This window comes from Lissotriton helveticus, chromosome 1_1 (genome assembly GCF_964261635.1).
Source record: "Lissotriton helveticus chromosome 1_1, aLisHel1.1, whole genome shotgun sequence".
NCBI lineage: Eukaryota > Metazoa > Chordata > Amphibia > Caudata > Salamandridae > Lissotriton > Lissotriton helveticus.
In genome coordinates this window covers 1,436,412,697-1,436,429,957 of record NC_136057.1, presented here as the reverse complement: position 1 = coordinate 1,436,429,957, position 17,261 = coordinate 1,436,412,697, and the positions used below count along the sequence as shown (strand labels likewise).

The following is a 17,261-nucleotide window of genomic DNA, read 5'->3' as shown; positions in this document are numbered from 1 at the left end:
ACTTTAAGAGCAGTGCATGGGTCAAGCTTTCACCAACAAACATGTAAAAATATGAAAAAGTCTCTTTAAAATTAAATGAAAAGTATATTCTTTAACACACTGAAGCGTTTCACCTTGCTACATCAGTTTATATCACTGCATTAAGAGGCATTTATTTAAAGTGATAGTTATGTTAAAATCATTGGTGCTTGACAGGTGTGCATTCGTGTTGACAAGAGCGCCACAAATGCAGAGAAGCACCATCAATTTTTAAAAAAACAGACAACCAGACCAGTTGGTAAATGCGTCCACAACTCCGCAGGCAGGTAGGCCCTTAACATAAATCCTACTTGGATTTTCTGGCGTGGTTTCAATGGCAGGCATGGTTTCCAGTCTGTAATCTCAAACTGTAATCCTTTTTAATAGGAGTTATCATCAGGCATCCTCTCAAAAGTGCCCATTTTGTTATTTAACATCCCTTAGTAGCTAGGCTAAAACCAGAGTCTGTTTACTGGACTCTACAACTGCTATGAAAAAAACCTATCGCCGTACTATTTCATGGGTGTGATACTGGTGGTTTTGTAAGAATGTAATTACGTTTCATCTTAATGCCAAAAGAAGAGAAGGTCATTGTTGGGGGTGCAGGCGATTAATTGAAAATATCCTTTTTTAGTTCTAGGGACAATCTCTCTGGCTAATATAAAGACCATGGTGTGGAAAAACATGCCTGAAGACAACATGGTTGGTATAAGTGGTTTGAAGTTTTTGGGCATTGGGTAATATACCCTATTATAATGATGTTAAACGGATAACACCTGTTGTTAAACAGAATAAGATCATGGTGTTTAATTTGCAAAGTTTTTTTCTTAAAGTGCCCAGCCCACACCATCCGTTACTGCACATAACATATGAGTGAAACATGTCTTTCATGTGCCTTGCATGAAAACATGTAAAATTTGAAAGGTAATATTAAATGTACCCTTTTGTACATCTAAGGACCAAAGGAATACTCCAGAGGTACCATGGATGCTTCTTCTCATCATGCACATATCCATAACAAGGAAATCTCCATCCCATTAAATGTGAGCCCCTAGCCCACGCCACACTCCACCCCAAGACCACGCCTCAACATGGTGAGTACCTGCACTCATTTTGTCCCATTTAAAGCGCTGCCTTGGTAAACGGCGTCACCGTAGTCTAGCATTGAAGTAATTAGTGCCTGAACCACTGTTCTTCTGATGACCAGGAAGGAGGGTAAAGATCTTCCTCCAGGTCCTCAGAATGGCAAAGCCTGTTGCGGAAAGCGTGGTTGTCCGTTGAGCAAAGGACAGATTATTGTTTACCGTGGAAGCTCAGACTCCTGGCTGAACTCACTGGAATAGGGGAAGGAACTTACAGGGCAGTCTTAACAGCATTGTAGGTCCCCGGGAAAAGCAGTGCACTGGGCCCTGCCTACACAACCACTCACAGGAATAAGAATGTTTACCTGAAAATGAGTGTTAAATTCTGGTCTGCATGGGGCCCCTGTGCAACTGCCCAGCGAGCCCATGGCTTAAGACGGCACTAGCCCCTTATTCAGAAGGCCACCAGTTGGGGGACAACGACGTAGAAGACTTGCCAAATAAGAGGACTTCCATTTTATCGTCATTCAGTTTCAAGTCCTTTTCTTGCATCCAGCTGGCAACTGCAGACATGCAGCTATTAAATCGTGGTGATGCATCAGAAATATTGGACAGCCATATAATTCTTTGAATATTGTATGTGTACAGCACAATCAGAAGGCCAAAAGCCCAGCCCGGGGAGCCAAGTGTTGGCACATATGTATTGAAAGAGTGGGGCTTAGGTAAGAGCCCTGCAGCACCGCACAAGTGAAAGAAGTGGTCCTAGGGTAGTAGGGTGACATAAAGATGGGTTGAGCCCTGGCCTCAAAAAAAGAACAGTTATCTGAGCAGTGTTTACAGACTGCCACAGGACAGCAAGCTAAAGTGTGAGATCTTGCAGAAACAGTGAAAGGTAGACTTATGGTATGAAGTGCATGCTGCACATATGTGCAATGCATTCTAACTGTCAGCAGTAGGTCAACTCCATATTTTTCGCTACAAACCTTTTTATATCTCGACCTTGCTTGACAGAGCAGTATTATTATAAGTTCTTTAAAATACACATCCAGTGGGCTTTGGCTCCATCCAGAGGAGGGTTACTGTCCTAGTTCATGTTGTTGGCTGTGTGGTGTAACATTCCACCTTCCAGTATGTACTCCCATTGGAATGCATGAGGGACAATTTTACACCTGAATGCACACTCAATTTTTTTTTATCTCCTGTATGCATTCTAAAAGGAAAGCAATATTTTGTTCTACCTTTTCCCTTGCTTCGTCAATGCCAGTAGGCCGGGCTTGAAAGTGATAAACAGCTTTTGTGAATGCAAAATGTTTAAACAGCATTTGTGAACGCCTGCGTTTACATAAGGTGGCACACTATAGCCAACCCATTTGGCTTGTTCATTCCAGTCTTATGGAATGTTCTTCATCCCAACTTGAAGGATTGGGTGAACTCAATTCTCCTTTTTAATGAAGAAATTCAACATCTTTGGTGCTCTCAGATGTTGACGTGAGTGAAAGGTGCAACTCATTCACAGTGGTATCTGAACACCACCCCCCCCACACCACACACCAGATTCACAAAGTCCCACCCTTCAGCCACACAGCTCAAGTCCCACTGAGATGACCCTACTGGTCAGCAAAGACCCCGTGAGTGTGGCATAGAGGGAAGCCACATGGACAGCAGGGGGGTGACTGAGAGACGGCCAGTGTAATCACCTTAAGGTGCTTCTGCAGCTCTTCATACCATCATCCCAGGCTCCTAGGACTGTAGAGGTTAGCACAACAGGTGGGTAACTTATTTTATCTGCAGTATGTGAGTTTAACAATTTGAGGGACCATTGGTGGTTGTTCCCCATTAAGGACTGTGAAATGGGTTCATTTTGTCAACCTCAAGTTAAACCTGGAATCACAAAGAAGATTGGGTGTATTCTTTTAAGTTGAAAGACTGTTGTGTGTCTGTGTTAAGAACATTGCACTTTAGACAGAAGTAGAAAAACTAAAATAATCTTTATTAGTAGTAAAAATGTTATCAAAATAACTTTTTATAGACATGCTGAGGCCGAGGTACAACGTGGGTCCCAGAGTGAGTGAGTTAGTGTGAACTGAGGAACCCCCTGATGGGAACCTCCTAGTGGGACCTCCAATGTACCTCATCCAAGATCACTTGAAAAGGAGTTTGACTCTCCCAGAGCGTGCCTAGGCCACGGTCACTTGGTACCTCTCAAGAGATGGAGAGCGATGGATTGAAGTTTCATTTTTTGGTGATGTGTGCTTTTGTCCACGCAAGTGTTCTTGCAAAAAAAATAGCGTGTTGCTGTTCTTTTGTACTTTAGGTTGGCTGTTGATAGACGTCAGATTTTTAACCAAGGCAGTATGCTATGAGGCGGATGAGACAGGCCGTGCTGCTACTGGCAGTAGTGGAATTGTGCATCTTGCTGTTTTAATGACAGTAGCTGTGCCTTTGTCTGTACCTTTCTCAAACAGAAGGCAAAGCTGTAAACAACATGCCTCACCTAGGGCCAGAAAATCCCTGTAAACTACCCCATCCTATTTGCCAAAACGTATTTTGGTGTCACACTGTGATTGGCAACCAAGTGGCATTGTTATGTGTGCACATGTGCGTGTGTTTATGTGTGAGTTTGTGTGTGCGCGTGCTCTTCCAAGATTTTTAACGATGCCATAATCTAAATGGACAGTGGGTGTCACTGTGACATGGTTGTCTGTGCCTCCTTCAGTACTACTGCCAATAGCACGCTATAACTGGCCACTGGGTGTCACTGCTGCACTGGTGTCTCTTCCTTCCAGGACCTCGGTCGGTGCCTTACTGTCACTGACCACTAGTAGTCACTGCTACACCTGTATTTGCTCCATTCAGGATCACTGTTAATACCATATTGTGACTGGCCTCTGGATGTTGCTGTCATATCAATGTCTACTCCCTCCAGGACTTCATCCTGCGCCTTACCGTGACTGGACATCGAGTGTCACTACTGCGTTGAATCTTCCAACTAAGCTGTGCCGCACGGTGCGACACCAAACCCCAGTTCAGAGTTTCAGAGAATCTTCCACCCACCTTACTAGGATACAAATCATTTCACCATCTTTAAACTCCTATCTGTGGTCGAGTTGGGTATAAGCCAGTGATAACACGCAGGGTGCACTCCAAAGCAAGCAAAAAACCTATGACGAGGGTTTTCTGTGTATATTCAGCCCAACAACGAACAGTCTCAATCAGATGGCTCTACGCTCACTAAGATATGTATAATGCGCTAACTATGGCCCTGGAGGTGTTGTTCCGGGTGAGATCTCATTCTTTTGTGCTGTGCTCAGTTGGTGAGCTCCGTCTCAGATGGTCTTTAAGGAGTTAAAGCAGTGCTCATTTGGAGAGATTTGTCTCAGATGCACTCTGACGTAGAACCTCTGCTCAGTCACAGAGGTCTGTCCCTTATTTGCTCTCTAAGTTCCTGAAACCACACACATTGGTTGAGAATGGTCTTCTTGTGTTGAACACCATGCCTGAAACAATGCTATCTTGCGTTGACTCGTCTCATGATCAGTCTCATGTGGGGGTGCCTGGTGAGATCAGCTTCATGTTCGCCCCTGAGCTGATCTCAAATAATGAGATATGTAAGGCCACTGTAGGCATACTTGCAAATACTACGTAGAGCACGCTTGGGAGGACCACTGGTGGCGTGTGTGGTAGTAGCTCTGCTGATATTCCTCAAAAGACGGATGTGGCATGTTAGGTGTGGTTGTGTACCTACGTGGGTATGTGTGATAAGGCAATTGGGTGTCATGTGTGGTAAGAGAATTAGCTGGTAGCATTTATGAGGGCTGTGAGAGGCATGCTGTCTGAGACCACTGGTGTTCAACTTTAACATACCATTGATGGGTAAAATGATATGGTGGCCAGGTAAAAGAAAGAAACAAATATGGGCGATCAGCAATATATTTAGGGGCCGTAAAGTCGACAAGTGCAATGTATATGTGCTTCTCCAAGGAAAAGAGGGTTGATTACCATAAACAACCCTAATATACCCTCCAATGGTGAAAGGAAAGTAATGTCAACAAGCAAATCTGAGCAGTCCAGATGTTTGAAAAACAGTCATAAATACAGTAATCCTGAGGTAGTAGTCCACTTTAATCCAATTTCTCAATTCGAGACCAGGAGGTGTAACCCAACATCTTCACACAGGGCTATTAGTAATTTTCACTGCCAGGTCATATTCCAAAGAAGAAATAATCCAATATTGAACTTTTCAAAATGAAAGGCAAATAGTAAAATCAGCATAGAACCTGTCAAGTGGACTACTACCTCAGGATTACTGCATTTATGACTGTCTTGGAGTGCTCGGATTTGCTTGTTGACATACAATTGATGGGTTTGTTGGTAAGACTACTGTTGATGTGTGTTTGGTAAGAACAGTGAGGTGTGCTTATTATGATCATTGGTAACATTTGGGCCAAAGAATGATGGTGGCAGGCTTCACAAGACCACTGATATCATTCTTGGTAAGACGTTTGGTTTTATGTGTGATACGATTACTGGCGATATGCTTAATAAGCAGCTGGTGGTGTGTTTTATAAGGCCTCTAGTGGTGTACTCGGCAAGTACGCTGGTAGTGAGACCCATAGGAGAGGTGCTCAGAAATGTGTGTCCTAAGACTTGTGGTGGTATGGATGGTAAAAGTACTGGTGGCGTGATTAGTCAGACTGCAAACATGTACTTGTTAAAACTGCTGCTGAAGTGCTTGTTAAGACTACTGGTGAATATTTTGGTAAGCCCACTAGAGGCGGCTGTTGTAAAAGCACTGGTGGCAGGCTTAAACAGCTGAAAGTAGATTAGCTTTATAAAACCACTGGAAGTGTGTTTAAAGACTGCAAAATGTCTTTCTGGTAAAAACACTGGTTGCCTGTTTGATAAGTCCACTGGTGGTTTGTGTGGTCTGATCCCTGGTTCCATGTGTGCTAAAACTGGTGGTGTGCTTGCTAAGCTAGGTAGTCAGTGCATGGTGTCCTATTTGGTCAAACGGCTTGCGACGTATGCATACGTCTGCTGGCCACATGTGTAGTAAGACCTCTAGTGAGTTGCTTTGTAAGAGCATTGGTCATGAGTGGTAAGACCTTCAGGTGCTGTGTGTGCTTGGTGGCGCTGTACATGGGAAGACCACTGGAGGTGTGTTTTAATTCAAATGGTGGTGTGCTTAGTAAGTGTGTTGGTGACATATGTGATGTGACATTTAGTGCTGTGAACAGTAAGCCAGGTGTTGGTTTACCCAGCAAGAACACTGATGGTTGGCTTTATTAGACTATGGATGGCTTGTCTGGTTCGACCGCTGGTGATGTGCTGACCTAGTCTGCTGGGGTGCTTATGATCAGATCAATGGTGGAGTGCTAATTGTATGTGAAAATATAAAGCATAAAAACATTGCGGAACATAAATATCATAACCAGAATTTTGACTACCAAAATATAGTAAAGATACATTTTTGTAGGTAAGTATAGTTTTACTATCCTCAATCCACATATACATAACTTGAAGATAAATATATTGCCATGGTACATATACGTGGAATTAAGAGCAGTATCTATACTTACATTATATACTTACCGCCATGATGTCTTGGTAGTCGACATTCTGGCTATTATATTGTTCTACCACAGATATTCCGGTACTATACCATAGTGTGTGGTATGTCTGTTGTGGAGTGTTTCTTAAGATCCATGGTAACATGTGCAGTAGGACCACTGGTGGCCTGCTGATCAAAGCAGCTGGTGTTATGCTTGGTAAGACCACTGGTTATGCGCGTGGTAAGTCTGCTGGTGGCAGGTGTTGTAAGATCGCTGGTGATGTATGTGGTAAGACTGCACGTGCTGTATTACAAAAATTCCTGGTGGCATGCTCGGTGAAATGGCTGGTACTTGTTAAGAACAAATTGTGTAGTGTGTGGGAAGACAACGGTTGACATGGGTCATAAGACTGCTGGCAGCGTTTGTGATTAAACCACTTGCAGTGGTGTTCTCCACCGGTTGCTACTCCATACAGTGGAGGTAGAGGTCCGATCGTAGGAAACGCGGGTAGGAATCCTTTTCCATCAAACTATAAACTCGCTTCTGGGCTGTGTCGAAACTGCAGAGCGTCGGCTGGGTCAAGCTGGTGAGAATTGAGTCCCGAGTATGAGAATCCAGATTGATCTACAGAAGGAGAAGGAAATATTGTGGCAATCAGACTGCATTTTTCATTAACACAATTTATGTTTCCTGAGTTCTGATTCATGCCTCTGAATGCTATTCATTTCCCTTTACTATTATATGTCAATTTATTGTCCATAATACTACGTTGTTTCCCTGAATGCTCCTTGGTGTCGCTGATTGCCATCTTCTGTCTCTGAATAATACTTTCCAAATACAGCTCTGAGTCCTGAGGGCCCCCCGACGCAAGCAAGTACTCTCTGTTACAAGGTACGAGAACGTGCTGCGTTCAGTAACTAATTCGCATATCTCGCCTAAAAAGGCTCCCTGCGTTTCCACGCTTCCCTTAGGCTGCATCTCTTTAAAAACATCGCACATGCTAGACTCGCTATATACTAAGTGAAACGCACCCTTGCTGAATGTGCCCGCTATGTATTCTTACAATTCTGTCGGCAGCGCGATAAGTTCAATCCACGCGCTCCTTAGGCGGCATCTCTTTAAAACAACTCACCCACATTGCTTGCTAGATAAAAGGTTAACGCGCACTAGAAGTTACGTACCCTTGCTGAATGTGCCGGCTTTGTACTTTCATTACCCTGTCAGCAGCGCGATAAGCTCAACCCGGTTACACTACCCTCCCCCATTTTAGAGATGAAATGTCTTGAATCTTCAAGAATTGAATGAATAATAATGTTATTCTATTAATCGCACTAGCCTAAATCAGGTTTGCCAGTAAATGTGTGTGTCTTTTTTTCGATGTTCTCTCCCTATTTCTTTTTAGAAACCAGAGGAGTAAATACCCTGCAAAATATACAGGTTATTAACGTATTGCAACACAAAAGGTGTGAGTAATCCAAACACTGTTTGTCTATTTTATTGTTAGTCCTGACGAATGCTCTATAGACCCCTATGGGCCGACAGAGCAGAAACATGTCGACGTTTATGTAATAAGTGTTTTTAATAACTACTGTGATCCAGTAACTCGATCAACTTAGTAGTACCAGTTTTTTAACAATCTGGAAATCACACCAATCAATAAAACTACTTAGGGTGATTTTCCAGTTATTTTAACAAACCTCCCTTTTTTCTTTTGTTTTTCTTTTGTTTTTGACACACCACCTTTTTTCCTTCTCTGGACACTGCACTATATGCCAGAGGTGCCTCCGGTTGAGGCTGGCTAAATCACTCATTTAGAGTAACCAATGATAAACGGCCACTAACTCATATGCGGGGCGGATGAACCATATATACCGCTATACTCCAAATTGCATAGGGTTTTTGAGGTCACTCTAAAATTTACATAACCAATGGCTTAGTGTTACAAGTGTCTGTTTCCTCTTTGATAAACCTAATACTTTGTGCCACTGAAAGCTGTTCCCTGTCCCTAAATGTTATTTTCTGTCACTGATTCTATTTTGTGTTCCTAAATTCAGTTCCTGTACCTGAATGCTATTTACTGTTCCTTGGTGTTGTTTTCTGATCCTGAATGCTATTTCATACCTCTGAATACCATGTCCTTTTCCTGGATACTATTTCTTCTCCACTGAATGCTAAGTAGTGACTCTAAGGTCCCGATTCCCAGTTGGTTGGTATAGTCCAACTTCCACATATAACTCTTGTTTCTACAGGGGTCGTAATTCAGAGTAGGGTGGTATTTATAACACCCGGTAATTACTAGGTGCGGTAAATACATCAGAGTTCATTAAATGTAAGCAGAATTTAAGAGGGGATTTCCCATAACATGCAGATTTTGATTAATTAGGCACCAAAACCTGCATGTTATACCCAAAATGCTTAGAATAGGTGCTATTTATCGCACCCTATTAATTGCGAACCCCATAGTGTTGGGTCTTATCAGGTGAATCAAATATCACGTACTCCTCCAACAAACTGAGAATTAGTCCCTAAAGATGGTTTAAGGCCTGATTACAAGGGGCCCATGTTGGATGTGATATTTATACCATCTCATAAACTCTGACTCCGAGGTGTTCAGAATTTATTGGCTGGCATTACTAATCACCTATTCTGACTTTTTGAGACAGAAGATGAAGAGTTTGGTGCTTACTGCAAAAAACTGGACCTTTTCCTTTGTTAAATTCTGATAGGTTTGACCTGCCAAATTGTAACCATTGGCGCAGTCTTTATTGCCCCTAGAAATAATGGATGTGATAAGCATTACACCACTTGTAGTCGTGATCCCTGCACATTCAGGCAAGGGAGTAGCCAGACACTTAAAATACCCTCAATTGAAACTAAACCTTTGTTGGCACAAGTGAAGCAACTGAGCCCAACAGTCACTAGAATAACTCCCTCAGCTCTTCCACCCAAGCATCTGTCCATTCATCCTTTCAACCTTCCATCCACTCACTGATTACCACTATTTCACCTTTTCAATTTGTCATCCATTAATTATTTTATCCATCAATACATCTTTAAATATTCCTTTCATCCATCCACTGTTCATCAACTCTGCCATCCATCCTCCACTCTACCATTCATCCGCCCACTCTACCATCCATCCGCCCACTCTACCATCCATCGGCCCACTCTTCCATCCATCGGCCCACTCTTCCATCCATCCGCCCACTCTACCATCCATCCGCCCACTCTACCATCCATGCCTACTCTACCATCCATCCGCCCACTCTACCATCCATCCGCCGACTCTACCATCCATCCCCCCACTCTACCAACCATCTGCCCACTCTAACATCCATCCCCCACTCTAACATCCATCCCCTCACTCTACCATCCATCCGCCCACTCTACCATCCATTGGCCCACTCTACTATCCATCCCCCCACTCTACCATCCATTCGCCCACTCTACCATCCATTCGCCCACTCTACCATCCATCCCCCACTCTACCATCCATCTCCCACTCTACCATCCATCCGCCCACTCTACTATCCATCCCCCCACTCTACCATCCATGCACCCACTTTATCATCCATCCCCCACTCTACCATCCATCCACCTACTCAACCATCCATCCCCCACTCTACTATCCATCCGCCCACTCTCCCATCCATCCCCCACTCTACCATCCATCCGCCCACTCTACCATCCATCCCCCACTCTACCATCCATCCGACCACTCTACCATCCATCCTCCACTCTACCATCCATCCGCTCACTCTACCATCCATCGCCCACTCTACCATCCATCCGCCCACTCTACCATCCATCCCCCACTCTACCATCCATCCCCCACTCTACCATCCATCCGCCCACTCTACCATCCATCCCCCACTCTACCATCCATCCCCCACTCTACCATCCATCCCCCACTCTACCATCCATCCCCCACTTTACCATCCATCCCCCACTCTACCATCCATCCGCCCACTCTACCATCCATCCCCCACTCTACCATCCATCCCCCACTTTACCATCCATCCTCCACTCTACCATCCATCCCCCACTCTACCATCCATCCGCCCACTCTACCATCCATCCCCCACTCTACCATCCATCCCCCACTCTACCATCCATCGCCCCACTCTACCATCCATCCCCCACTCTACCATCCATCCCCCACGTTACCATCCATCCCCTCACTCTACCATCCATCCCCTCACTCTACCATCCATCCACCCACTGTGCCATCCATCCCCCACTCTACCATCCATCCCCCCACTCTTCCGTCCATCCCCCCACTCTACCAGCCATCCGACCACTCTACCATCCATCCCCCACTCTACCATCCATCCGCCCACTCTACCATCCATCTGCCCACTCTACCATCCATCCCCCCCTCTACCATCCATCCCCCTCTCTCCCATCCATCCCCCCGCTCTACCAGTCATCCGCCTACTCTACCATCCATCCCCCACTCTACCATCCATCCCCTCACTCTACAATCCATCCGCCCACTTTACCATCCATCGGCCCATTCTACCATCCATCCCCTCACTCTACCATCCATCGGCCCACTCTACCATTCATCGGCCCACTCTACCATCCATCCCCCACTGTACCATCCATCCCCTCACTCTACCATCCATCCCCCACTCTACCATCCATCCCCCACTCTACCATCCATCCCCCACTCTACCATCCATCCGACCACTCTACCATCCATCCCCCACTCTACCATCCATCCCCCCACTCTACCATCCATCCCCCCACTCTACCATCCATCCCCCCACTCTACCATCCATCCCCGACTTTACCATCCATCCCCTCACTCTACCATCCATCGGCCACTCTACCATCGATCCACCCACTCCACCATCCATCCCCCCACTCTACCATCCATCCGCCCACTTTACCATCCATCCGCCCCTCTACCATCTATCCGCCTACTCTGCCATCAATCCGCCCACTCCACCATCCATCCCCCCACTCTACCATCCATCCCCCCACTCTACCAGCCTTCCGACCACTCTACCATCCATTCCCTCACGCTACCATTCATCCGCCCACTCTACCATCCATCCGCCCACTCTACCATCCCTCCCCCACTCTACCATCCATCCGCCCACTCTACCATCCATCCGCCCACTCTACCATCCATCCGCCTACTCTACCATCCATCCGTCCACTCTACCATCCATCCGCCCACTCTACCATCCATCCCCCACTCTACCTTCCATCCGCCTACTCTACCATCTATCCCCACTCTACCATCCATCCAATCTACCATCCCTCTGTCTGCCCGCCCACCCGCCTGTCCGTCCATCCATCCATCCATCCATCCATCCATCCATCCACCCATCCCACCCATCCTTCCATCCATCCATCCATTGAACCATCCACCCATCCATCCATCGTCCACTCATCCCCTCTGCCATTCACCCATCCATCCATTTGCCCATCCACTTTGCCATCCATTCACTCGCCTTTTTTACCCACTCATCATTTATCCCTTTACTCTTCCATTCTTTCACCTGTGCATCCACCTATCAAGCCATCCCTTTACACTGCCATTCTTCCACCTGTCCATCCACATATCCATTCACTTACTCATCCATCTACCCCTTTACTCTGCCATCCTTTCACCTATTTATCCACCTATCCATTCACTCATCCTTTCACCCACTCAACCACCTGCTGCTTATTTATCCACCCACTCATCCACACATCATTTCACCCTTCCTTCCACCCATCCACTGTTCTTCCACTATGCCATCTATCCCCCACTCTGCCATCCATCCAACCAATCACGCACTCGTCCATACAACCTTTCACTCTTCCTTCCGTTCACTATTCCTTCCACCTCTCCCTTTCTGTTTGCCCATCTTTCACTCTTTTGTGCTCTGCTTACCCTTCTATTGATGCTGTATTCTTTTATTGCAGTATTTATCAGCCTTTGTCCGTCAGTTGCTGACAGAAGAGGCCCATAAAGCACCCCACCCCCGCTGAAGATGCTAAAGTGGGGGTTCACCCCCCCCCTGCATGCAGGTATTTTCACAAGGATCTCCATATTACAGGCCGCCTGTAATCCTGCCCTTAGTTCCTTTTTACGAGTGACCCTGTAATTATTGTGACGTTTATAGGTAGTGATAAAATCCAACTCAGCTCAGTTGGAATTTAGCAAGTGTGATAACAAAAAACTCCCAATTGCAAGTTTGTGGGAAATAAAATGCAGATTTTGATGCTTACTGCACCAAAATTCACATACTTTACAAAATACCAGGCGGTTCAACCTACCAATATAGCTCACGAAATGAATAGTTGTGCTAATTACATATTGGAATTAAATAGGCTGCTCGTAATGAGTGTCTTAGCATACATAAATCATGTTTTGTATTCCTCAGTGTTATTCTCGGTACATGAATGCCATGGTCTTGATAAGATGTAATATTTATGAATGCAGTTTCATACCCCTGAACAATATTTTGTCCCCTGCAGCCAGCCTGAGCTTGCAGATATGTATCCCAAAACTCATAATTGTGATAAGATAAATGGACCAATCGTAATGAGGGCCCTAGTGAGTATAAATGCCATTTTGTATTCTTCAATGATATTTTCCGTTCCTGAATGCCACTTTGTTTCCTTGATTAGATATAATGTTTCTGAATGCAGTTTCAAATCTCTGAACAGGATTCCATGTTCCTGTAAACTGTTTTTCAGTCCATTATTTTGTGTTCCTGAAAAGGTAATGTCTTCTGCTTAGGGGCCAGTTCATGTTCTCAACAGCTTTTTTCTGTTTATGAATTCACCTATATGGTGGAGTCTAGAGTTTCCTACCCAAATGCTATCTCCTGTCCCTAAATGCTAATAGGGCCCTCATTACGAATAGCCCGGTTAATTGCAATACATGACATAGTGGCAGGAGTATGAAACTGTATCCAGAAACATTACATCGCATGCGGGACTCAAAGTAGCCTTCAGAACTGAAACTAACATTATGCAAATTAGGGCCCTAATTACTATTACCACATATAACACAATTAGGTAGGCCAAACAAGGCAATATTTCTTGGCGGGGAATGTGTGGTATTAACCAGAACATACAGATTTTGGTGCAGTTCGCATCAAAATATGCATCTTATTACCCCAAAATGAGTAATTGGGTGATATGTATCGCACTCGATAAATTCGACTCAGCAGTAGAAAAGAATTTGATCAGGTGCGATAAATATTGCAGCAATTACCGGCCACTCGTATTGAGGGCCCTAGTGACCTTGAATACTGCTACATGTTTTGATCACTATTTCATATCCCAAATCCTGTTTTCTGTTCCCGGATTCTATTAATTGACCAAACTGTTTCCTGATTCTTAATGTTATTTCACTTCCCTGTCTGCTAGTTCCTTGCCCCTACATGATAGATGCTACAACCCCCCCTGAATGCTCTAAATATCCCACATTCGCTTTTCTACTCCTCTTGCATGTTACTTCAGGCTTCTGAATACCATTTCATGCCCTTCAATAATCGTTGACATTTTTTAATGCTATTCAATATCCATGAATAAAATGCTATTGCCCGAACGCTGTTTCATGTCTGTGCATATTTTCCCAGTCATTAAATGCTATACACCGTCCTTAAATGCTATTTCTAGGCCCATGAAGCTATTTCATGTCTCTGAACGCTATGGCCTCTTTACAAGTTGGTGGATTTGGTGAGGCATTTGCCAATGCGTGGTAAATACATCCGGTTCTGAGTTTTAAACTTTAAAATGAGGCATAACATGCAGAATTGGTATTTAACACTTAGGGCTCCAGTAGGATGGCGGGCAGATTGCCGCCACCGCAGAAAAGACCCCCGCCATATCACAATGGCTGGGGGGTCCGCAGCGGATGGAAACACCATCCACCGATTTTCCGCCGGTCAACATGTCGACCGGGTGGAAAGGGGTTCAATATGGTGGCGGTGTCTGACAGACACCGCCAGCCATATTACTATGTGGCCTTGAACATGTCTTTCCGTGGCGGCATGGCATGCGGAGTCTGCTTGGAGGGCCCGTTGCGGGCCCCCTGGGACTCCGGGGGGGGTGGGGGGTGCACATAGGGGGTACTTATGGTACCCCCCTGCAGTTCCATGCACAACATGGCAGGCACCACGCGGTGCCTGACATGACATGTTGTGCATGGAAGTGCACAACATGCCTTCCTGGCATTGTGGCGTGCGGTGCTGAGTGCACCGCACGCCCGCCACAATGTTAGGAATGCAGGATGCGCCCACCACTGTGGAGGGCGCATCCTAATGACACCCACGAGACCCCTGCCCTTATGGAGGGCGGTCTTTTTTTACGGCGTGATGGCGGGCGGACTAAGTCCGCCCGCCATCCTAATGTACCCCATAGTGTTCGGCATGTTTTGCCTTTTTCTCTAATTCCCTAATTTATCAGGGAAAAACTGCTGGTAATTATCACAAAGCTGGTAAATTTGTCTTTACCCAGGCATTGGAATTGAACCCTTAACTTGTAATGAGGGCATTTATTGTGCTACTGGATCCTGTTGTCTGCCCTCGAATCCTATTTGATTTAATTGAATACTATTTCCTCTCTCTGAAAGCTGTGTGATTTTGCTGCGAATGTAAGACGTTACAACGCATAAATTTACAACACATGCACTTGGATGTACGTCGTTACAACGCATGCTGTTACAACGCATGCCATTACGACGCAAGTTTTACAACGCAAGTCATTACAACGACTTGCGTTGGGGGGCGCTGGATAGTGAATAGTTTAATTTACTATTCCAACTCCAGTCCCCGTAGATAGTAGGGAAGGTGTTGGATAGTAAATTATCCTGGAGCGCCCCCCAGCGCAAGTCGTTGTAATGACTTGCGTTGTAAAAGTTGTGTCGTAATGGTAGTGCGGAGTAACAGTTGCGTTGTAAAGGATGTTTCCCCATGCACTTACAACGCAGTTTGTACATTGCAACATCCACTACAACGCATTCCATTACATCGCATGACATTACTTCGCATTTCAAAAAACTACCTTTACAACGCATTCCACTACATCGCATACTACCTTTACAACACATACCATTTCAACGCATACCATTACATTGCATTTAAGGTAAGTATTGGATAGTATAGGGGTAAAAATTCCTATTGTAACTCCAGAGGGTGCAACAGTAGGGTAAGTGTTGGATAGAATAGGGGTAAAAATTCCTATTGTAACTCCAGAGGGTGCAACTGTAGGGTAAGTGTTGGATAGTGTAGGCGTAAAAACTACTATTCTAACTCCAGGGGGTGCAACAGTAAGGTAAGTGTTGGACAGTGTAGGGGTTAAAAATTACTATTCTAACTCCAATGGTATGCATTGTAATGGTATGCGTTGTAATGCCTGCATTGTAGTGTCATGCGATATAGTGTTATGCGTTGTAATGGTATGCATTGTAATGCCTGCGATGTAGTGTCATGCGTTGTAATGGCATGGGTTGTAATTCCTGCGTTGCAGTGTCATGCGTTGTAAAGGATGTTGCGATGTAATTCCTGCGTTGTAAGTGTAGTGCGATGTAATGGTTGCGTTGTAAAGGTTGTTTCCCTTTTGCTGCTAGGTCATGGCTCCCAGTGTTACGTCATGTCCCTGAGTTCTATTTCATGTCTGCCAATGCTATCTCATGTACATGATGTGTGCTATCTTGTACCTGTGAATGCTGCTTCGAGTATTCTAAATCATGCTCTCAGCGCTGTCAATTATCCTTGAATGCTATCTTATGTTCCCCTGAACGCTAGGTCGAATCTATAGTTCTATACCATGTCATACCCTTGACGCTGATTCAGGCACCCAAATGCTATATCTTACTCCTAACCGCTGTTCTTGCCCTTGAATTAGGGTGACCAGAATCTTAAAGCCAAAAACGGGGACATTTCACAAAAATAGAAGGACTGCAATTTTACTTCAAGCGATGAGAGCGCGCCCCAGTAGAGAATTACAGAACAGGCAGTAAGAACATACATAAAACGCTATTTTTAATCCCAGTAGTCTGCCTGCTAATTAAATTGCTTTCTTGAAACAACTGCTAACTATCCCTGCTTTGTAAAACACAAAAACCACCTCCCACCGTTTTCAGTCGACCCTCTCCAAAAACGGGGACATGAGCTAAATTTCTTGAAATTTGCTGGGACAGCTGCTTAAAAACAGGGACCGTCCTGGCAAAACGGGGACGCCTGGTCACCCTACCTTGAATGATAATGTAAGTCAATGAATGCTACGTCATACACGTGAATGCCCTTTCATGTGCTCGAAGGCGGTATAATGTCCCTCTTTGCTGTCGATTGTCTTTTTGATGTGCTGTTTCATGTGCCTGAATTTTATTTCATGCTCTTAAATGTTTCAAACTCCTGAGGTCTAGTTCATGCCTCCAAATGCTATTTAAAGTCATTAAATGCTGTTTTTAGTACCATCTCAAGGATTTTGGGGGCCAGGCAAAAAATATTTGGAGGGCACCTATTTGGAACAACTTTGAATTTTACTACTATTGTTTTTCCTATTCAAGCCCTATGGTTCCTAACGATTTTGAATTATATCTTGAAGGTTGAGCTACATAAATAAACGCAAGCGAGGTAAACAGAAAGTGTACTTT

At 44.8% G+C, this 17,261-nt stretch overlaps 1 protein-coding gene across 1 annotated transcript in view; it reads right to left on the bottom strand.

Annotated features, from left to right (window-relative positions):
* Nucleotides 1-7,004: 7,004 nt before the first annotated feature.
* LOC144773266 (regulator of G-protein signaling 5-like) overlaps nt 7,005-17,261 on the bottom strand; it is a 142,050-nt gene continuing 131,793 nt past the window's right edge. The window contains exon 7 of the mRNA XM_078658178.1: nt 7,005-7,276. Within this exon, the coding sequence (XP_078514304.1) occupies nt 7,115-7,276 (162 nt within the window). The 3' untranslated portion in view covers nt 7,005-7,114. The remainder of the gene's footprint in view (nt 7,277-17,261) is intronic.